We start from the raw sequence: 23,024 nt of genomic DNA, 5'->3' as shown, positions 1-23,024 counted from the left end.
AGAAAACTGTCCAAGGCAACTTACTGCATACAACTGCATACCAGACTAACGAAAAATGGATGAGTGCCAGGGGGTGAGGGGCACACCTTTAATCCCAGCACTTGGGAGGCAGAGGCGGGCAGATCTCTGAGTTTGAGGCCAGCCTGGTCTACAGAGTGAGTTCCAGGACAACCAGGGCTACACTGACAAACCCTGTTTCAAACCCCTGCCCCCCCCCCCCAAAAAAAAAACCAAACCAAAACAACAAACTGATGAGCCAGTGGGTATAAAAGGAACATTTGGTACACTAACACTGAGTTTTGGTAAAATGGAAAAAATGTCTTTTCTTTTACAAAATGTCTCAGTCAGGCATTGAGCGCAACAGCAAACACCACCTAACACAGACACAAGCATTTCCCCCACAGTAACCAAGAGAGACGCTGCCTCGCACAGCTCTGAAACAGTAACGTGGTAAACAGGAGGGGAAGGAGCAAATGACAAGCACTAGAAGGGAGTCCGTCACTGTTTCTGCATGTGAGGCTTGACTGTGTGCTTAAAAATTCAAGAAAATCAACTGAACTATAAAGATTATCAAGTGAACCAGACATAAGCCTCGGTATGGTGGTGCAAGCGTTTACCAGCACTCAGGAGGCTGAAGCAGGTGGTCTCTATGAGTTAGTGGCCAGCCTGCCCTACATAATGAGCTCCAGGATAGGCAGGGCCACATACATAGTGAGCCCCTATCTCAAAGCAAACCATTTGTATAGTACTACTACCTAGCTTCTAACACTGCTGGGAAAAACAAGGGTGGAGGCAGGGGGGGCCCTAGAGCTGGAGAGATGGGTCAGCCAGGAGAATACGTGCAGCCAAAGTCTTCATTCAGAACTCCAGAAACTCTCATAAAGAGCCAGCCTCAGGGGCTCATATCACTGCGGAGATGGATACAGGAGGACCCTCTTAAGCTCAATGGCCAGCTGAAGTGATGGGACCCAGAAACCCTCTTCAAAAAATAAGGCTACATAGTCTAAAAAAAAAAAAGATGGACAGAGATGAGATGCGCGCTCTCTCTCTCTCTCTCTCTCTCTCTCACACACACACACACACACACACACAGATCCTATTAACAATGGCAATAAAAAGTATAAAATAGGAAGAAATTAAAAAATATCCAGCACTAGAGGAAAAAGCCATAACTTTTCAATAGCACAAAAAGAAATGACTGAAGAGGAGACACATTCCAAAGAGTCAACAGGGGCAGCAGATTCCTTGTTGCAAAGACAGCTTCTTTCCAAGTGCACCATAAATAGAAGCAACCAAAGCAAAAATAGCCCAGCATTTTAAATTCAACCAAAGCATTGAATTTAAAAAGAATTCAATGAAATCTGTACACAGATTGTAAAATTTTGAGAGAGAAACCATAAATATAAAACTGTGGTACTGAGACAGGAAGAAATATTAAAAAGTTTGTGGACAGAAAAGAAAATCTAGACGTTAACACAAATAAAAACCTCTGATAATTAATATAACTGACATTTCAAATCAATTAGAAATATCTCAATACTGTTGGAAAGGAGAAAACAGCATCATGACTTTGTATCAAACTCCAAAATAAAATTCCAATCACTAAGAGTTAAAGTGGGGAGTGTGAGGCTCTAAGCTCAGATTCCCAGATCCTACATAAAGGCTGGATGCAGTAACGTGTGCCTGTAAATCCAGCTCTCCTACATGGAGTCCCTAGAAGCTCAGGGGTCAGCTGTACATGACAGACCCTACATCAAAGCATCAGAGGCCCAACACACCAGGTGACCTTTACATGAATGCTGTGACACTGACACACACACACATTAATGTTACAGTAACCAGTGTGGTGGCACACACCTACTACTCAGGAGGCTGGTCAGGAAGACCACTGGAGAATACCCAGAAAAAAATCTTTCTGTAATCTTTGGATTGAGAAGATCTGACTAAGGCATAGAACTATGAAGATATAAATTAAATGATGCCATGAAGAGTGTTAAAGGACATGTGATGAACCAGACACTTAAAATGATAGAGAAACGTCAGCTTTAACCAGAACAAGTGGAAACACATGCTTTGTAAGTGCTCTTGGGAGCCAATCTAGCATTAACAAGTTAATGACCATACCCTCTGACCTAGTGGCTTCATTTCTAAGAAGCTATCTTTCTGGTCTATCTGCATAAGCATGCAAAGCCATACATACAGCAGCATCAGTGGTGGCCAAATCTGAAAGCTTCCTAAAGTCAATGGTTGAAATAGGCAAAATCTATTTTATGGAATATACCGACATTAAAAGTTAGAAGTACACACCTCTATGAACATAAAAGAATTGCATGCCTCCAAGAACATGAAAGTTACATGAAAAAAAACAACAAAACAAAACAGAGTGAGCCGGCCAGGCGTTGTTGGCACACACCCTTTAACCTCAGCACTCTGGAGACAGAGGCAGGGGTGAGTTCAAGACCACCCTGGTCTACAGAGATTGTTCAGGACAGCCAGGGCTACACAGCGTTAGTGATGCAGGAGCACCTTGTTGAGTTTTAAGCAATGTCACCTCGTCAATCCACCTATCCTGACGAGTGTTCTGTGACTTGTAGATGTGAAGTATGGCGAAGCACAAATCACCTGTAACACATGTGGTACCAATAATATGGCCTGAGAGGGAGGAACAATCACGTCTACTTGGAAAGGTCTTAAGGGAGCATTCCAAGGAGAAACAAGACAGGAAACCATGGGTGTTAAGAGAACAAAACTGTTCAGTTGGTGCGGGTACTGTGAGTAGAGGTCAATGGGGAAGGGAGGAGGAAGTCTTTCCTACAACGACAGCAGGAACCACTTATCAACCTAGCAGAGAAACTGGACACGGAGGGGTGAGAATGATATGAGAGAGCAGAAGGGGACAGCTGCCACAGGAAGAGGTGAGTGACAGGCTCAAGCTGATGGAAGGAAAGCAGCCCTGGAGCTGTCAATGGACTGAGGCACATCTTTAGCACTTGTTACAGGTACTAAATATTAAGTACTGTAAAGAATGACCCAGAGGAACTGGGGATGTGGCTCAGTTGGAAGAGTACTTGCCTACCATGCACAAGACCCTGGGTTTGATTGCCAGCACTGCATAAAACCATGAGTTGTGGTGTGTGCCTGTAATTCTGGCATGGGGGGTGGGGGTAGGGGGTGGTGGAAGCAGGAGGATCAAGAGTTCAAGGCCAGCCTTGGCCACACAGCAAGTTGAAGGTTAGCCAGAGTTACAGCACTACATGAAACCTATCCCTAAAACAAAAGGATGACCCTAAAAATCTAAGATCTCTCCTGAGGAACCAATTTAAATGTCATGGGCTTGAGGCAGTTGAGGACAGTGGTTATCTGGCAAGCATATAGTCCTGCTGTGGCCTAGAGTGCTGTGTGTCAGCTAAATGAATGTATTAGCGCACATGAATCGGTATGCTTTCCTGGTAAAAATTGGTTCTCAAAAGAGAGTAAGAATTTCTAAGATCTAAGAAGACAGCAATTTATAAACTTATTTAGTCTTATAACTCAATATTCACTAATAACTTGAAGAGTTCCTCAAAAATCTCTCCAATACTCCTTTGCATTTTGTGAAGAGGAATGGTAATTCTGGTGGTCCTGAGCCCTAGAATGTGATCTTCCAAATGACAAGTTTGGAGGTTCCCATTTGAAAGGCAGCATCATGCGGCCATAAAGTACAAAGTCTTGTGCTAAAGAAGCTACTGTGGTGGGAGGCTTCTCTTAGACCCCGTTCTGGTCATGCTACAGAATGTACGGTGTCCACTGTGAAGGATGCACAGCACACTCCGCATGGCAGTGGGAGCAGCAACACAGGCTCATCGCTAGCTCCAGTGCGGGAAGCAGATGGTGGAAGCAGCTGGGCCTGTATGGACGTGGTGGGGTGTAAGCAATCTCTGTACTTTCTTTCTGCTCAATTATGTTACAGACCTACAACTGCTCTAAAAAAATAATTAAAGGAACCCAAGCCCAACCCAGAGCTGTCACTGTAGCGCGTGGAGCTGTTCTAGCATACACCCTCTGCTTCTTCACAAAGGCACCCTTGGGTGCCAGGGACTGTAATGCCACTTCAGCACCTCCCAGCGGGGAGCAGCTCTTCCCCCACTTCCAAGCCAGCCAACTGCCTTCCACACTTGCTCTTTAGACAGGAGCTTCCGTGAGCCTGAGTTACCCTCTTCCTAAGCACACACAGCTTCCAGCCTGATGTCACAAATGGAGCCGCACATCAGGCCTCCTGTTGTTATTTTTTTTTTCTTAGTTTTTCGAGACATGGTTTCTCTGTGTAGCTTTGCGCCTTTCCTGGAACTCACTTGGTAGCCCAGGCTGGCCTGGAACTCACAGAGATCCACCTGGCTCTGCCTCCCGAGTGCTGGGATTAAAGGCGTGCGCCACCACCCCCCGGCTGGTGTTTTTGTTTAAAGGCTACTTTTCCACCTCAGCATCTGACCAACAGTGTAGAATCAAAGGCTTAAGACGCAGACATGAGAAAGCAGGTGCTAAGAGGTTAGAACAGCATCCTCTAAAGAGACCCAGGCTTCTCCTTCCTCAAGGCCTCTCCAGCTCTTGCTTCCTTCCCTCCTCAAACCAACTACAGGACTCAAGCAGAGAAGACAAGCAATCAATGCAAAATCTGGATTACTGCTCAAAATAGCAAGTGCACAAACAAAGGCAAGCCTTGACCCAGATTTCCCCATACCTCAAGCAGTCTCGCTGACTAATAACTGGAAAGACCAAATACAAATGGACTTTTTTTGTAATTATTTTAATCTGGAAGCATAAAAACTAAATTAATGCAAATCCTGGTTGAAAAAAAGCAGATACTTTCAAAGGCATTTTCCATACACTGTTTTCATCTTTGTGTTTAAAACTGTCCCAAACTTGATGCATGGGCTGCCCAAAAAACTGGCTATGCTTTATTAGCCTTACAATTTTTTTAAGTTTAATTACGTGTATATGCATATACGTCTGTGTGAGCATATGTACATGAGTATAGGTGCCCAAGGAGCCGAGATGCATGGGATTCCCTAGAACTGGAGTTACAGGCAGTTGTGAGTTTCCTGATATGGGTGCAGGGAACTGAACTCATAAAGTCCTGCAGGAGCAATACATGCTCTTAACTGCTGAACTGTCTCTCCAGTCTCCATGATTAGCCTTTTTAATGCTAATATTCCTACTGCCCCAGAACTCCATACCAGGAGAACTTTCTGCCTCCTTACATTTGGGTCAGCAGAAGTTCCTCCTGCCCAACAGAAATGGTATTGTGAGTACCATGTTCCAAATGAATTAGGATTTCTTCTTGCTGAACTCAAAATCCTTAATATGGCAACTTTAAGTGACTTTTTTCCAAATTAAAACTATTAATGACTTTATTAAACTCATTTCCTTTAGCCAGCCTCCTAAATATCAGCTTTTAACATTAGGCAATGGTTCAACCATTATCAAAAGATAAACGTTTGATTAAAACAAACAACATTCCTGAAGTAGATGTGAAATACCCCTGGCTATCTTTGGGTTTGTAATCAATCCCACAGGATGCTATTGTATGAAACCATAATGCATTGTGGTCAGCGCAGGATAAGTCCTGAATAAAGTTCTCAACCAGAGCTCCCCTTGAAGGCTGAGACCCACGCTCTCAACAGCCTGGCAGAGAGCTCTGCCTCAAATACAAAGCTGTGGGAGTTTCTCAGATACAAACTTGGGAGTTGCGTGTTTCCTGAGTCTCAGAAGCAGTTTGATGTAACACACAATGTTTCACATCTGGGAAACAAAATCCTGGACAGCACTTTGGGCAAGAGATGTATTCCAATTTCATTGAAACTGTGGTGCTGTGGGGGGAGTCATGCATCTAAGCCACACATGCTTGCTTCTCGGCTTGTGTTTCTGCCAATGCTTCTGCTTGCTGCTGTTTCAGATGATTACTAATAACAGATGCTAATCAGCTCTTCTCGAAAATGCACTGCTAACTTCCTGTGTTACCTTAAATAGACCACTGTGCGACGATGACACCGACAGTATTCTTATTCCAAGAGGCGAAACAATGAGTGAAATTTTAGACGCCCCCCCCCCCTTATTTTGGCAGGGGGAGAAGGCAAATTTAGGGATCACAATATAAATCTTGAGATATCCACTGTATGCAGGAGAAACCCCACAGACTCCATTCGAAGGAAATACTACTACTTTTCTTATTTAGAAGAATGCATCTGATTAGCAGATAAAAGACCTCACTGAACAGTCTGGCTTTGCTCCTTAAGCAAGCTAAATTTCTAGATGGAAAGCACCCCTGCATCTCCTCACTGCTACCCACTCCTGGTTCGCTCCATAGAGCTCCCTTGCGTACCAGTGCAATACCTTATATTCCTCTGTGGAAATGCCCTTCCTTCCCCGCCTACCAAGGCATTCATTCTCTCAGCTCAATCAGCAGTTTAGGAAAAGGACAGGTTTTAGCAGTCTTTTATGACCTCTTTAATGTACCTGAATTATGTGGTACCTCACTGAGTGACAGTTGGAGGGCTCCTGGACATAGCAGTCTATCAGTTAACTCACACAAAACCCCAGGTCTTCAGAGCCACGCACTGTAAGCAAGGACTGAGTTCCCCACAGACCTTCCCATTGCATCAGTGATCCCCCAGCTCCCTCTAGATATGATGCCAAGTTCTGGCACCCTTTCCAGCACAATGTGCTGCCACCATTTCTCTCCTACATTTTCTCCTCACCCTACTCCAACTGCTGGCTTTCCAGTCAAAAATCTCTAATTTGTCAAATTCAAGGACACCTTTCAGCTTGTCTTCTTCAACATCTCAGGAGTTAATGACTCTTGAAATATTTGCTTCACTTGGTCTGCATGTTATAACAACCTTTAACAACCTGGCCACCGCCGCAGCTTCAGACCCACTTGTCAACTAGTCTCTGTACCCTTCCCTTCTGTAACCACACCCTCTCCATATGCAACACATGCTTCAATTCTTCATTTGGAAGTCTACACAAGCATTAAAGTACCCAACACAGAACTCTTCCTTTCCTCTCTCAAATCCTGCCCATTTCAGAAATAGCACCTTGTTCCCTGGGAGCCTGCTGCATAAGTGAGACCATGCAGAAACAACCCTCAACCCCTCCCTTCCCTCAACTTCGAAGTGAGGTGTGTCAACTCCGGCACCATCACTGTTCCCCACTCCCATGGCTATGCTCAAGCCTTCCACCACTATCTTTTTGGTCACCTTGTCAGTCTTTCTCCTCACTGGCCTTATAGCTTCTGATCCTAAGTATTATCCTCCATTCTCCATATAGCAGGCAGGAGGGCTGCTATGCCTTGCCATGCACTTTCAGTAAAACCAAACTGCTCACCAGGGCAATTCAGCACAGCATACTACGCCTTCCATCTGTTTCACAAAACGCCCTGCTCCTGGTCCTGGCGCTGCTGCATTCACTACTGTGTACCTGCTATGGCTGTGGCTCCCCACTGTGCACACCTTGCTCCCTCTTATCACTCAGGCCCTAACTTAAATGTTTTGTCCCTGGAAGAGGCCAGGCCTCCGGCACCTCCTCAATTAACTATACTGTTCATTTTCATTGTAGCACCCACCATTACTTGCTAATTTCTTGCCTTCTTTTTTTTAGACAAGGTCTCTCTATATAGCCTTCGCTGCCCTGGAACTCATTTTGTAGATCAGACCTGTTTAAACCCACAGAAATCCAGCTGCCTCTGCCTCCCAAGTGCTGTGATTATAGATCTGTGCCATCACACCCAGCTGCTTCTTTTTCTTAATTTGTTTCTTCATTTGTGTTCACTTTATCTAGAACAGTGTCAAACAAGTCAGCAATCAAAAGCTTAATATAAAAGACAATTTTGTATTTCATGTAGACATCTACCTGAGGAGTTATAAAATAAATGAAAATTAGTCAATTATCATGGCTATTAGAAAGCTGAGTTAGTCCACATTTATACAACATAAATATGTCTATATGTATAAATTATTTAAGTCCAGGCTTTTCCTTTAAAGGGTTTAATAAGGGCTATCATGGTAGCAGCTTGGCATACAAGATTAGAAAGTCCCTTGCTTCTGAAATCTCATCTTATCTCTGCTAGTAACTGTGGCAGGCTGCTTAATCTCTCCAATAAATACAGTATGTGATAAACCCTGTCTTTTACAAATGGACAAAAAGAATTGTTATTGTTATGTTATGTTATTATCTGATTATAGCTAAATGTAGTAAGTACTCAGAATTTGGTCTCTCCTCTGCAAAGTTCCCAACTTTGGGACATTTAATCTTCAAGAATATTGAAATAAGAGCAATGGAAACCTGTGTTTCCTTAATACAGTTAGTTCTTTAGAGTGAGTAGAGAACAGAGTTTAGGAACTTCAACTCCGGAGCATGGAGCCAGGAACAGCTCAGACCCAGAATTCTAGCACTTGGGAGACCCAGGGAAGGAGACTAGTACAAATTCCAGGGCAGCCTGGGCCACACAGTGGAAGGTCCAGGCAAGTCTGGGTATGGGTGAAATTCTGTTTTCATACACACACACACACACACACACACACACACACACACACACACACGAAAAAGAGGCAGGGGAGTGAAGGACAGGAGAAAGGAACACGGCAGAGGAAGCTGGATTAGTTCTAAACGGTCTTGGAGTTTGTCTTATAACTATCTATCTCTACAGTGAATGTTGGTATAAATGGTTTTTATTCCCATTTTATAGATGAGGAAACAGAAGGTTGTGGTGAATGATTACCTACTACAACAGGGTTAAAATTCTTTTTCCAGAGGCAGTAATTTTAACACGTGTTATAGGTTGTCTTTGTCTGGAACTCCCAGTTTTACTTTCCCTACGGTATCTCTGACTGTACTCCACATGGTAGCTTCTTCCTGCCAATCTGCCCTGTACGCTTCAGCACCCCCGCCAGCAGGATCCTGTTCTTTACCGCACACAAGGCGGTGCTAAGACTACTAGCTCCACAGCACCTGTTGTTAAAGAACTAAACACAAGCAGAGGACAGGACACTCCTACAGGCACACAGGAAGGAGCTGGGAGGACAGAATGACTCAAGGAAGCAGACAAATGGACAGAGTCTTCTAGGCAAGGGCTCTCTAACCATATGCCTTGTTTCAAGACCTTAATTAGATCCTAATTAGAGATGTGGCAGACCAGATTGATTAGTAAGCATCCAGTGCGATCAGATCCCTGAGATAAACAACCTGAGGGAGAGATGACTTAGTTTGGCTCAGTTTCACTGCATGGTCAGCTGGCTCCATGGTTTGTAAGTCTGTGGCAAGGCAGAAACACAGAGGGAGGGCATAAAGAAGAAGTTATTCACTTCACGGCAGTCAGGCAGCAAAGAAAAGTAATGAGAGGAGGCCAGGCCCGACACTGTCTTCCAAGGCAAGTCCTTAGTGACCATGTTCCACCATTTCCCAACAACCTACCCCAAACATTTTTGAGTTAATGTCTCCTGAAGCTTAGGATGGCTTTAAACTCACTATGTAGCTGGAGCTGATCCTCCTGCCTCTACCTCTTAAGTGCTGGGATAAGTGGGGTGCACCATCACCCCAGCTTCAAATTTTGAAGGGATTAAACAAATGGCTAAGACAGAGCCTTGATGATCTAGCTGCCTCTAGAAATGCCCTCACAGACACACTGGTGTGCTTGACTAATCTAGGTGCTTCTTTTGTATTTGTGTTCCTGTTCGAGTGTGTGTGTGTGTGTGTGTGTGTGTGTGTGTGTGTGTGTGTGTGTGTACACGTACACAGGCTAGCTTGCTTGCCTGCTCATGTCACAGAGCATGTGGCAGTCAGATGATAACTTACAGGAGATGGTTCTATCCTTCCACCATGTAGACTCTGGAGACTGAACTCAGATAGTCAAGCCTTTTTTTTTTAAGATATGGTCTATGTATTCCTAGCTGTCCTAGAATTCACTGTGTCTACCTGGCCGCCTCAAACTCACAGAGATGTGACTGCCTCCAAAGTCTGGGATTAAAGGTATGAGCCACCACAACCAGGCTCCAAGATTTCAAGATGCTTCTAAATGCAGTCAGGCTGACAAGATCATAGGGTATCATCACAAGTATCAACATATAGAAATCAGTATTTTCATACACCACAACAAATGATATGAAAACAATCTCACTGAAAACAGCTATAGAAACAAAAACCTGGGGGCTGGAGAGATGGCTCAGCTGTTAAGAGCACTGACTGCTCTTCCAAAGGACCCAGGTTCAATTTCCAGCACCTACATGATAGCTAACGACTAACTGTAACTCCAAGATCTGACACCCTCACACAGACATACATGCAGGCAAAACACATAAAAGCACATAAAATAAAAATAAATTATAAAAAAAAGAAACAAAGACCTGGGAATATATTTAAATAAAGAGGAGAAAGACCACTACAAAAAAACTATAAAATACCAATGACAGAACTCAAAGAGAACACAAAAGAGTGGAAAGATAGTCTGTGTCCATATTCATAGATTGGGCATAAGTATTGTTGAATTGTTTCCTTGCGTCTCAAATTGACATACGGATTTAGTGCAATCCATATCAAAGTATCAATGACATCCCTCAGATAACTAGGGAAAAAGTTCTCAATTCATATAGACCTATAAAATGAGGAAGCAAGCAGACAAAACCCCAATAGTCAAAGCAATCTTGGATAAAAGGACAAGAGAGAAGACTATCACATCACCACAGAATAGTCTAACAGCTACAGCAATCAGAATAGCACAGCACTGACAGAGACGGACACCAGAGCAGCGGAGGGAACAGAGAGCTTAGGAATATAAGCATGTCTCTACATCATCTGGTCTTCAATGAAGGTGGTAACAACAGACAGTGGGCAAAGAACAGAGAAAGCTGGGATTCTGGATGCAGAGGATGAACTAGACCTGTCTCTTACTACACACAATAGTCAATGACAGGTAACATTTAACATTTGAAACTTAACTGCAGAAGGAAGCATCGGACACAACTCTGTAAGAGGCAAGGGTTTGTTTCTGTGGGACAAGATACTAAAAGTACCAGGAACAAAAGACAAAGTAGACAAAAATTACATCAAATTAAAAAGCTTCTGCCCAGCAAAGGAAACAATCAACAAAGAGTCTACAGAATGGGGGAAAATGTTACCTACTCATCTGGCAGGGTAAACATCTAGAACATATATGGAACTTAAAAATGAGTAGTCTGCTGAGCAGTGGGGGCACATGGCTTTAATGCCAGCACTCAGGAGGCAGAGGCAGGCAGATCTCTGAGTTTGAAGCCATTCTGGTCTACACAGTGAGTTCCAGGACAGCCAGGGCTATGTAGAGAAACCCTCTCTCAAAAAACCAAACAAACAATAAAAAAAACAGTGGTTCAATAAACTAAAGAAGGGGGAAATGAGCTGCATAGGTACTTCAAAATACAAATGATCAGCAAACACGAAAATACACTGCTATCATTTGCCATCAGTGAATTACACACCGTCCATATATGAGAGACCATCTCACTCCAGTTAGAATGATTTCTATAAGACAAATGCTGATAAGGATGCAGAAGGAACTTCAGTCTGAAGATTCTCCAAAAAACAAATAGCTGGGTATGGTGGCCCACATCTTTAATCCCAGCAGGTACTCCAGAGGCAGAAGCATGCAGATCTCTGTCAGTCTAAGGCCTGGACTACACAGTAAGACCTTGACTCAAATAAACAAGTAAAAAAAAAAAAAAAAAAAACCCAAAAAACTCAAGAAATCGAGCTAGCAAGATAGCTCAGTGGCTCACACACTTGCTGCTCAAGCCTGATGACCTGTACTCGATCACAGGAACCCATGCAAAACCCCAAAATGCACCAAGAAACAGACTGGCCATCCTACCCAGCTATCCCTCTCCCAGGTACACAGCTAAAGCAGAGCAGCAAACCAAGACAGCAGCAGAAGGGCCAGTGTTACACAGTCCCTCCTATACACAGCCTGAAAATGTCCTCAAGAGGTTGAGCGCGGTGGCGTATGCATTTAATCCCAGACCTCAGAAGGCAGAGGCAGGCAGATCTGTGAATTTGAGGCCAGCCTGGTCTACATATCAAAGTTCCAGACTAGTCAGGGATACAGGGGAGATCCTCTCCCCACCAAATCCCCCAAAATAGAACACTTGTAACTAGAGGAGAAGAGGGTGGTGAGATCTAATCTGTGCATACCATATGCATATGAGGAAATATCATACTGACCCCATTAATATGTATGATTGGTAACCCTGTCTTGAAAAACAAAACAAAAAAATCAGTAACATAAAAACAGGGGTTTTTTGGGGGTGGGTGGGGTTAAGACAGGGTTTCTCTGTGTAGCCCTGGCTGTTCTGAAACTCACTTTGTAGACCAGGCTGGCCTCAAACTCAGAGATCCACCACCTCCTAAATGCTGGGATTAAAGGCCTAGCTACAAAAGTACAGTATTCTAGTTTTTGTTTTTGTTTTTTGTTTTTTTGAGACAGGGTTTCTCTGCGTAGCTTTGGAGCCTGTCCTGGAACTCACTCTGTAGCCCAGGCTGGCCTCGAACTCACAGAGATCTGTCTGCCTCTGCCTCCCAAGTGCTGGGATTAAAGGCGTGCGCCATTAAAGGCGTGCACCACCACCACCCAACTAAAAATACTCTATTCTTTAAAAAAATAAATAATAAAAATGAATCAGAGGACTGTACACAAAGGTCACAACTGGTTCTTACTTTTTTTTTTTTTTTTTTCCCCCGAGACAGGGTTTCTCTGTGTGTTTTAGCGCCTTTCCTGGATCTCACTCTGTAGCCCAGGCTGGCCTCAAACTCACAGAGATCCGCCTGGCTCTGCCTCCCGAGTGCTGGGATTAAAGGCGTGCGCCACCGCCCGACTCTGGTTCTTATTTTAAATCTATTACATTAAACAGAAATTCACTTGCTTCAGCCTCTTACCTACTGGGCTTATTGGCACTGAGCCACCACACTGGGCTAGAAAAACCATTAAAAAAAAAAAAAAAAAAAAACCAGCATTCTGTAAAATCAAGCCTATCCCACAACCCATTGCCACATGTACAGCTTTAGTCTATCTCTTTGTCAAAAGATGTCATAAGAGTGTCCTATGGCACGGTTTGTTAGGAAAGACCCCAAGATCTAAGCCCAGGAGAATGGGACACAGCAGTGATTCACGGCAGGATTCTGTACATGGGAGCATGGATGAACTATAGCCATACCAAAAAGGACAAACCCAAAGCAGCAGCTCCTCGAAGAGTACCTGAAATGTGATGCCACCTTTAAAAAGCCTGAACACACTATACATGTATTACACCTGGTTTTTAAGAGCAGAGAAAGCAAACACCTTTGTTATTGAAACAGGGAGCAGAGATGGCTGAAGGCTAAGACAGTGAAGTTCTTGGACTGGTTAGGGGAGGTATGCTGTATAATGTAAGCACACAGGCATACAGACGCAAGTATTTTTTCATTCATGGTATATATGAAATGTCATATACTGAAAGTCAGAAACGGGGAAAACAGACAACCACAGTGTGCCTTCAGCTATCACTGCAGTGAGCACAAACACCGAGGCACTTACTGGTCCAGGGTCTTGTAGTAGATGTCCAGGTCCTTGTTCACCAGCTCTGTGGTTCTCATGACGATCATCATTTCTCTATACTTTTCCTCAGCATCCCGAAACTGAGCTTCTCGAAGTTCCTTCTTAAAGTGAAGAATTTCTTCTTCATAGCCCTTCTGTCGCCCCAGTGCCAAACTGTGATTTCTTTTTATAGTGTCTATGTTCTCTTCCAACTTCTGATGTTCGCTAGGAAAGGGGAAATGATTGGTGAGGACCACTGTCTGGCTTTTGGCAACCTAAGCAGAAAGTCCCTGACAGGTGTCATTCTCCTCAGTGACGAGCACATGCAGAGGCGCTCCTTGCTTTCTGAGGCTTCTGAGCTAGTTCTCTTCCCTCCACACTTCTGCAGTAGTAGGCTTTGGAAGCAGCTAATTTTTGTGGGAGGAATAAAGAATCCTCACAACATGTGAGCATCACGAAGGTCCTGGCTTTTGGATACTGACGATGTAAAGCACTGTTGGGGATTCACGAAACCAAGGCATACACTTCTGCTTTAGAACTAAGAACGCAACAACTACCAACTGCCAAAAACGAGAAGTTACTGGATAACAGGTTTCAATCAGTTTTATTTACAAGTGTTAAAGACACAGTGCAATTTTATCTGCAATAAACTAAATAGTCATTTTCTACAGTAAAACTCATTAAAAATTCTGTTTCTGGCCGGGCGGTGGTGGCGCACGCCTTTAATCCCAGCACTCGGGAGGCAGAGGCAGGCGGATCTCTGTGAGTTCGAGGCCAGCCTGGACTACCAAGTGAGTTCCAGGAAAGGCGCAAAGCTACACGGAGAAACCCTGTCTCGAAAAACCAAAAAAAAAAAAAAAAATTCTGTTTCTGTTGCACAAGTACAAAAATCATAATTCTGACCAAAAAGAAATACTCAAGATTTTCTGGTACCCTGGTAGATTATACAGACTTCAATACATGGCTTAAATTTTTTCATTTACTTATCAACTTATTTATTAAGCACATGTGCTAGACAGTGCTCACAAATTTATGAACATTATTATATAGTTGTCCTGATTATCTATTTGGTTGGTACTCCTGTCATTTCCTAGTAGTGGAAGGTTTGTTCAGTGAGACCCTGTCTTAAAAAAAATTGCTAAGTTTTCATCACAAAAGTAATTATTTTTTTAAAAAAATCTAGCTTGGGCTGGAGAGATGGCTCAACAGTTCAGAGGACTGGCTGCTCTTCTAGAGGATCCTGGTTCAACTCCTGGCAGCCCATACAGTGGCTTGCAATCACCTCATGCCAGTTCCAGGGGATCCAAAACCATCTACTCACCTCTACATGTACTATATGAATGTGGTGCACATACACACATGTGGGCAAAATACTCACAAAATAAAATAAATTGAAAAGAAAGTCTGAGTTGAGATGAAGTCGCAGCCCTGAGAAAAGGAAATGGACACCAGGTTCCACTCCTAATCAAGAAGCTATTTGCAATAAATACCTGCGACCAGGGGAGAATCAATTGTCTACAATGAAGTGTCACTGGGGATATCAATCACATTCCAGGGCAGGCCCCATGCCCAGGAGTAGTTGGCCAATCCAAAAGAAACTTCATGAACTTTTGTTGCTGCTGTTGTTTTGAGATAGTGTCTCTTTATGTAGACCAAACTGGCCTTGAACTTATAGAGATCTGCCTGTCCCTAAAACCCAGGTGCTGGGATTACAGCCATGTGCCACTACACCCAGCTTCCATAGTTTTTTTTTGGGGGGGTGGTGTGTGTGGGGGGTTTGTTTCATTTTCTTTTGGCATTTTTTGACATATTGGTCTTTCTTTTTTTTTTGGTTTTTCGAGACAGGGTTTCTCTGTGTAGTTTTGGTGCCTGTCCTGGATCTCGCTATGTAGACCAGGCTGGCCTTGAACTCAGAGATCCGCCTGGCTCTGCCTCCTGAGTGCTGGGATTAAAGGCATGCGCCACTACCACCCAGTTGGTCTTTTGGTTTTATTTTCTTGAGTGTATGTGTGTGGGTTTTATAATTTTTTTTTTTTTGAAGGAGAAAGAACATAATGTTGGGTGGAAAGGATCTGGGAGGACACTCCATTGTAGAAAACTGGGTGCTGAGAATCTACCCTGGGTCCTCTGGAAGAGCAGCCAGTATTCTTAAGCTACTAAGCCATCTCTCCAGCTCCTGGTTTCTTTATATTATAATAGTAAAGACCTTCATTGAGACAAACACTATTTTATGTTGAGTGTGGTGGTCTTGCATGTAATCTCAGCCATCAAATGGTGGAGGCAGGTGCACCATGAGTTTGGGGCCAGCCTGGGCCATTTAAGGAAACCTCAAAAATAAACAATGAACACGAGTTACTAAAACATACTTCTTCATTTGTAAAACTTGCATTTGTCCCATCTCCTTCAAATGATGTTTTCTTTCTTCTTCAACTTCTTTCAGCTCCTCTCTTCTTTTTCTCAGTGTGAGGTTATCCTGTAGCCACCGTTCCTGTATCTAGATGTAAACACTGCATCAGTTAACACAGATAAACGAGCTGCTAACATGAGCTCCCTAGCAGGCACGTGCAGACAGGTAGTGGTAACACTGCCTTCTTCACAAGCATGTTAAACTGACCAGAGGGAGATTCAGCCAGTGGGGCAGGATGGACAGAAGGACAGAGCAGCTTGCACGGCCCCTTCATGACCATAATGTAAGAGCTCTTCTTTGGCAGGGGTGAGCATCTTAATAAATGAGTAGAGCATGTATTTTTGTGTACTTATGTATAAAATATTGATATATTTGGTAAAGTCATTAAATGTGATTATTTTATATACACACAAAATAATTATCTAAAATGGGAAAATTAACCAGATGTTATTTTTAATTATTATGTATTTTTAAGACAGGGTCTCACTTTGAAGTCCTGGCTGGTCTTGGAACTCAGAGATCTGCCTGCTTCAGCCTGCTGGGATAAAGGTGTTGTACCACCACACCAGGCCCAGACATATTTCACACCTACAACCTAGTAGATCATCTTCCCCAGGATCCCCGGTACATAGCCTGCTGATCTGAAGAGTATAAGACCTCATTAACATGTATAATATTGATGTTCTTATGGTATACAGACAAACTTTTAACCAATCAAGAGATCAATATCAACTGCAGAGTTCTTCCCCTACTTTCTCCCTCATCTCCTAATATGCACCCAGATTATTAGATACTTCAGAGTACGTGTCAGATACAATCTCTGCCTTCAGGCTGGCACATACAAGCTGAGCGTTCCTACTCTGAACATCCCAAATCCTCAATGGGTTTGGCAGCATTTCAGATTTTTGGGCTAGGGATGCTCAACTGGTAGAGTCTATGTAATTATTACAAAATCCAAAGAGTTACAAGTTGGAAACCATTGCTAATGTTGAGCACTTTGGATGAGGGACACTTCACCCATAATCTCACAAGGGAGTGGGGAGTCACACACAGCTGTGAGTTTGGATGATTCTGCCCGCTGACCTGCAGTATTAAGAAACTGGCTGTTGCCAGGTGGTGCACACCTTTAATCCCAGCACTTGGGAGGCAAAGACAGGCGAATGGATCTCTGTGAGTTTGAGGCCAGTCTGGTCTACAGAGCGAGCTCCAAGAAAGCAAGAGTGGTTGCAGGTACAAAGAGAAACCCTGTGTGTGTGTGTGTGTGTGTGTGTGTGTGTGTGTGTGAGAGAGAGAGAGAGAGAGAGAGAGAGAGAGAGAGAGAGAGAGAGAGAGAGAGAGAGAGAAGGGAGAAAGAAACTGGCTATTGATGCTAATGAGTCTTTTTTTTTTTTGGTTTTGTTTTTTTGAGACAGGGTTTCTCTGTGTAGCTTTGGAGTCTGTCCTGGAACTCACTCTGTAGCCCAGGCTAGCCTCGAACTCAGAGATCCACCTGCCTCTGCCTCCCAAGTGCTGGGATTAAAGGCATGCTCCACCACCGCCCAGCTGATGCTAAGTAGTCTTATCCTTAAAAAGACATTCAGTCACTTGGCAAGAATGACAAACAACTATCGCGATAGTTCTCCTGGTGATAACAATGAATTATAAGAGACAAATGTTAGGGGATAATTTAGAACCTGACACTGGGGAAAAAGCTTTGCAGATACTCAGTGCTGTGGGAGCAGGAGCGAAGAACAGAATTTTGACAATACCTTGCTTCCAACAGTGAAGTCTCTGGGTAGTAGAAGAAAAGGCTTTCTCTCACATGCTAAAAGTTCATACCCAACTGTGCTCCCAAGAACCATTATTTTTAGTTTTTTGTTGTTTTTTTTTTTAAATTATCAAGGAGCATGGTAAAGCTGAGTGTGGTGGTGTATGCCTTTAATCCCAGCACTTGGGAGGCAGAGGCAAGAGGATTTCTGTGAGTTCAAGGTCAGTTTGGTCTACATAATGAGTTCCAGGTCTGCCAGAGCTACTTAGTGAGACTCTTAAGAAGAAAGGAAAAAGTTAAGGCTACCATTGTGCAAACTCATGAGAAGCATTATTATAAGCAGCTGAAGGTAACCAAAGTGACATGGTTGTGAATGTTCAGTGGCTGAGGCAACCCAAGACACACTGAAGGCAGCTGTGCTCTGAAGCCTTGCCACGGAAAACCTAGCTTAGAGTTTTTCCTTATTAGGAACATGGAAAGGTTGCTTTCATCTGGTGTGAGCTAACATTTGAATTGATTTTCATGACAACATGAAAGGGCTCTTTATAAAGACCATCACACTGTAGTTAACACTGATTCTTACACAACATTCCTAATCTGAATGCACACTATCATCAGAAAGACAGGTATTTCTTTTAATAGCTTCTATTCTTACTTTAGTTTAAAAGTTTAAAAGTAGGCAAAAGGCAACAGCTCTGAAGTCAGACATACGCAGGTTCAAATCACAAGGTTCTCATTTTTAAACTGGGCAATTTTAGGCAAACTCATTTAACTTCTCTAAGTCACAGTTTGCATGGAATATGGTGATAATGCCACCTGCTGTAAAGTGTTATTGTGAAGGGTACGTAAGTCAAGACAGTGCTTGGCTGACTAACTGGTTGTAAAAAGCTTTTGGGTCCAATTTTCCTTTGGAATTCTAACTGTAGCTCACAAAATATAAAGAATAAGATAAAGAAAGGAAAAAAGTAGGTTAACACTTAAAAGTTCATCTTTGTTAGGTTGATACTAAAGTTGTTTCTTTGATGGCTTCTGTGTGTGCATCACACACGTGTGCAGACATGTGTGGCAGCCAAGAAAACCCTGAGTGTCACTCCTCACAATCTACTTCAGTAGAAAAAAAAGAAAAAAGTGAATTATTTTCCTCTATTTGCATTTCCACTCAATTTATCTTCTACTATAACAGAACTCACTATAGAAACAGTGTTGTGATGCCATGAGCAGAAAGCCCTACCTTCTGTGTGTCAATATCTTGCCTCATGGTTCCCATTTCTTTATTTATCTTTTCTTTGTGTTTGTCACATTCATTTAGTTGAACTACAACTTCATTAAGTTCAGTTTCCTTTTGCTAAAAAAGAAAAAAAAATCATTAAGTACAAGAAAATAAAAACAAACAAGTAATAATTTTGTTTTAAATTACCTTCTTATAGTCATCTTTTCCATCTTGAATATAATTCTCTATGTCTTTCATGTAACCATTAATATTTTTAACCTTCTCTTTGATATCACTGATCTGTGGGAAAACATTAAATTTAAACACATACACATAAAACCAAAACAAAAATTTACACTAGATGAGTTGGGTATAGTGACATGTCTGTAATCCTAGTACTTGGGAGAAAGGTTGTGACAGGAAGATCACCATGACTCCAAGGCCAGCCTGGTCTACATATTAAGTGGAGTCATGTATCCCATGACTCCAGGGATACATACTGACACTCTGCCTCAGGAATCAGAGACCAGAGACAGCCAGTCTTCTTTATGGACGGCCCCCTGTGCATCAGCACAGGACTGGTACACAGTGGACGTGGTGGGTCACAATGGAAAGAAAGGGGGACATGAACTTTGAAGGGGAAAGGGAAGGGGTGGATCTAGGAGAAACTTTAGTGGGAGGAATGGGAAGGTAAATATGATCAAAATGTATTACATGATACCCAAATTCTCAAAGAATAAAATTTACTTTTAAAAAAAGAACTTTGAAACCAAGTGTCCCATATTCCACCATTGTTGAGGAACATTATTTTAAGGTGTGTTACTTTTGTATAATTATATTGCATTTGTTTAACTCTGTGAAGCTGTGTTACTGTGCCTGTCTAAAACACCTGATGGTCTAATAAAGAACTGAACAGCCAATAGCAAGGCAAGAAAGAGGACAGGTGGGGCTGGCAGGTAGAGAGAATATATGGAAGGAGAAATCTGGGCAGGAAGAAGTAGCCAGAGAGGGAGGAGGACCCAGGGGCCAGCCACCTAGCTACACAGTAAGTCACGGAGTAAGTAACAAAGAAAGGAATACAGGAATAGAAAAGGAAAAGGCCTAGAGGCTTAAGGTAGATAGGATAAATTAAGAAAAGCTGGCAAAAAAACAAGCCAAGCTAAGGCCAGATATTTATAATTAAGAATAAGCCTCCGTGTATGACTTATTTGGGAGCTGGGTGGTGGGCCCCTAAAAGAGTAAAAACCACCACCAACACACCACTATCAAATTTTAGGTCAGATAATCTCTTATCAATGGGAATGGATTAGTCTCAATTCTTAAATTCTGTTTTAAATCAAGAAGCAAAAACAGCCGGGCGGTGGTAGCGCACGCCTTTAATCCCAGCACTTGGGAGGCAGAGGCAGGCAGATCTCTGTGAGTTCAAGGCCAGCCCGGTCTACAAAGTGAGTTACAGGAAAGGCGCAAAGCTACACAGAGAAACCCTGTCTCGAAAAACAAAACAAAACAAAAACAAAAAAGAAGCAACATTTTAAGTTTAATCTTCACTCAATAATTTTTTTTCTTCTTTTTTCAAGTTATTTAATTTATGTAAAATAATAGTGCTATAAATGTTTAACACAGGCATTGGGTAAGCAAAATATGTGAACAAGAACTTACTTTCTCCTGAGCCATTTTGGTACTTGATTGCTTTCTGTGAATTAATTCTTCCTTTTCCTGCTGGAACTTTTCCAGTGCTGTCTCCAAAGGGTTTATTTGCTCTTTGGCATCCTGAACACACACACAAAGCCAGACCAGTCATGCAACATTCCATTACCTTATTTCAGATCCCAGGCTCCAGAGTCTTATGGAGTAAAAATGTCCCAGGTGTCAGGCTTTAATGTTGACTTATGTGCATCTCTTGACAGGGCCATGAAGATGGCACCATTGTTTTTATCCACACATTTCAGAGAAGCAACAAAGAGTAACTTGTTCAATGTCACAAAAGTAAATAGAGTAGGCAAGAGTCTAACCTAGCCCAGCTCCAGAAATGACCAAAATGGTAAGATTCTTCATCTAGGCCATGTGATGCCAATTATACCACATGGCTTATGCTTGGATTTTCACGAGTTCAGTGGAGACCTACGTCATCTCTACGTGATCAAAGACTAGAAAGGTTTATTCAGTCCAACATTCCTTTTTACATGTTAGCTAAGCAGTTATTTTCATGGTAGTAACAGCATACTGATTGACGGTGGTGTGCCCACACCTATTCTGGAAGAAAGGGGACTTTCAAATGATAAACTATTGCACTAATCAGAAGTCCCTTGTAACACTGATGTTGAACATGCACACATGATAACCAGTTTAAAACAATGAACCTTGAAATCTTGAAACATGTTCTGAACCTACAAAGGTTACAGGTAGACAGAGACATTCATTTGTGACTTCAGCACTGGTGTGTATTCTCATGCTGGGAGACAGTGGTGAGATGGAAGGCCAAATGCCTTCCTGCCAGAAGACCTTTCTGGCAATCAACCTTCCTTCCTTTGAGCAACCATGGGACATTCTGAAACCCCTTTCTTTTTTCTACAAAGAGATACTTTGTTACCTATCTCAACAGGGCTGGAAGACAATGTTTTAAGTAAAAATCATTTCTAACCAGTCAAGACTAGTACAAGGTAATGCTATTTTGTATTATATGATAAGCCCAAATTATTTAATCCAAAATTATTTAAGAAATAAAGGAACATTTCTAGCAATTACTGCTAAACAGACTCGATAACTTGTGTAGTGCTTACTGAATGAGTGACTGGAATTATGAAAACCTGGATTAGGACCTTTGCTTTGATTCACTGAGACAGTGCCTGTCGCACCCCATGCCTGCTCACTGTACTGGCAGCAGTCTGACATCGCATGTGGGATCAAATGAAGTAGTGGTAACACATGGGTATCTGCCATAGAGCAACACTTGGGGACAAGAATTCATATATAGTTATCCAGCCACATATGACCATTTCTAGTAACACGAAACTCACTACCTAACCACACTTGGTTCTTCTTTACATGACCCAACTCTTTCTTCCCAAATCTTTACTTATTAATACCCACTCTGTCACTCAGAAATCACATGAAGAATCATCCTAACACTTTCATTTGAGTCTCACAATAACTGTAGTTATGTCTCTTAACACCAATAAAGAGAATTTTGTGTCTGGACTAACTTACAAAACAAGAAGCATGCATATTCCTACCTTTATCTCTCTGTATAAGGACTGAACTTCAGTGGATAATTCCACAGTCTGCTCCTCCATTTGCTGACGACGTTGCAAATTCGTGGATATCTGCAGTTTCTCTGATTTTAGCTCATTTGTTTTACTTTTCAGGTATTGAATTTGCTCCTGTTGGTCCTGTATAAGCTTACGGTTCAATTCAACCTTACTGGAAACTGAACAGAAACATACAGAAAACACTGCTATCATCCTTTTGAGTTCTCGTAGGTAAAGAACTCAGAGGCTGAATTCCAGTGGGCTCCACTGCATGCAACAAGGGTACCCTGCTTGCTCTCCCCACCCAGTCACTCTCACAGGTACAACTGAGAACACGCACAGTTCATCAGACCCTCTAGGATTCCAAGTCTGTTGCACAAGGCAGGGAAACAGAGCTGATACTTGGAAGGAGAGAAGAGAAGGATGTGCTATGCACTCTCACAGAGCAGGTACAAAACTGCATGTGAGCTGGGCGGTGGTGGCGCACGCCTTTAATCCCAGCACTCGGGAGGCAGAGCCAGGCGGATCTCTGTGAGTTCGAGGCCAGCCTGGGCTACCAAGTGAGTTCCAGGAAAGGCGCAAAGCTACACAGAGAAACCCTGTCTCGAAAAACCAAAAAAAAAAAAAAAAAAAAAAACTGCATGTGGGGCGCACTGAAGTCTTTGTGGGGTGAGCAGACAGACATTACCTGTATCCAGCTTGTGCTGCTTCTCCTGTTTTTCCTGGTTGACCTGCTGGACAGTTCGATCCAGGTCTACCCCCTGCAGCTTAGCTGCCTGCTGTGCAATTTTCCTTTCAACATCTTTCAGCTCCATCTTAAGAACAGAACAGTCACTTCTAAG

The 23,024-nt window shown here is 42.7% G+C and overlaps 1 protein-coding gene across 4 annotated transcripts in view; it reads right to left on the bottom strand.

Moving 5' to 3' along the window:
* Nucleotides 1-23,024, bottom strand: part of Rad50 (RAD50 double strand break repair protein) — a 204,594-nt gene that overhangs the window by 8,724 nt on the left and 172,846 nt on the right. For all 4 annotated transcript variants that reach the window (XM_052757808.1, XM_052757807.1, XM_052757809.1 and 1 more), the window contains 7 exons: nucleotides 22,871-22,997; nucleotides 22,168-22,361; nucleotides 20,594-20,704; nucleotides 19,142-19,234; nucleotides 18,956-19,069; nucleotides 15,937-16,064; nucleotides 13,571-13,795 (listed from right to left, as the gene is read on the bottom strand). In XM_052757808.1, the coding sequence (XP_052613768.1) occupies nucleotides 13,571-13,795; nucleotides 15,937-16,064; nucleotides 18,956-19,069; nucleotides 19,142-19,234; nucleotides 20,594-20,704; nucleotides 22,168-22,361; nucleotides 22,871-22,997 (992 nt within the window). The remainder of the gene's footprint in view (nucleotides 1-13,570; nucleotides 13,796-15,936; nucleotides 16,065-18,955; nucleotides 19,070-19,141; nucleotides 19,235-20,593; nucleotides 20,705-22,167; nucleotides 22,362-22,870; nucleotides 22,998-23,024) is intronic.

The sequence above is a fragment of the Peromyscus californicus genome, unplaced genomic scaffold (genome assembly GCF_007827085.1).
Source record: "Peromyscus californicus insignis strain IS unplaced genomic scaffold, ASM782708v3 Scaffold_3__1_contigs__length_106647218, whole genome shotgun sequence".
Lineage (NCBI taxonomy): Eukaryota > Metazoa > Chordata > Mammalia > Rodentia > Cricetidae > Peromyscus > Peromyscus californicus.
The sequence above is the reverse complement of the archived record's forward strand: the minus strand, read 5'-3'. Positions and strand labels throughout refer to the sequence as shown.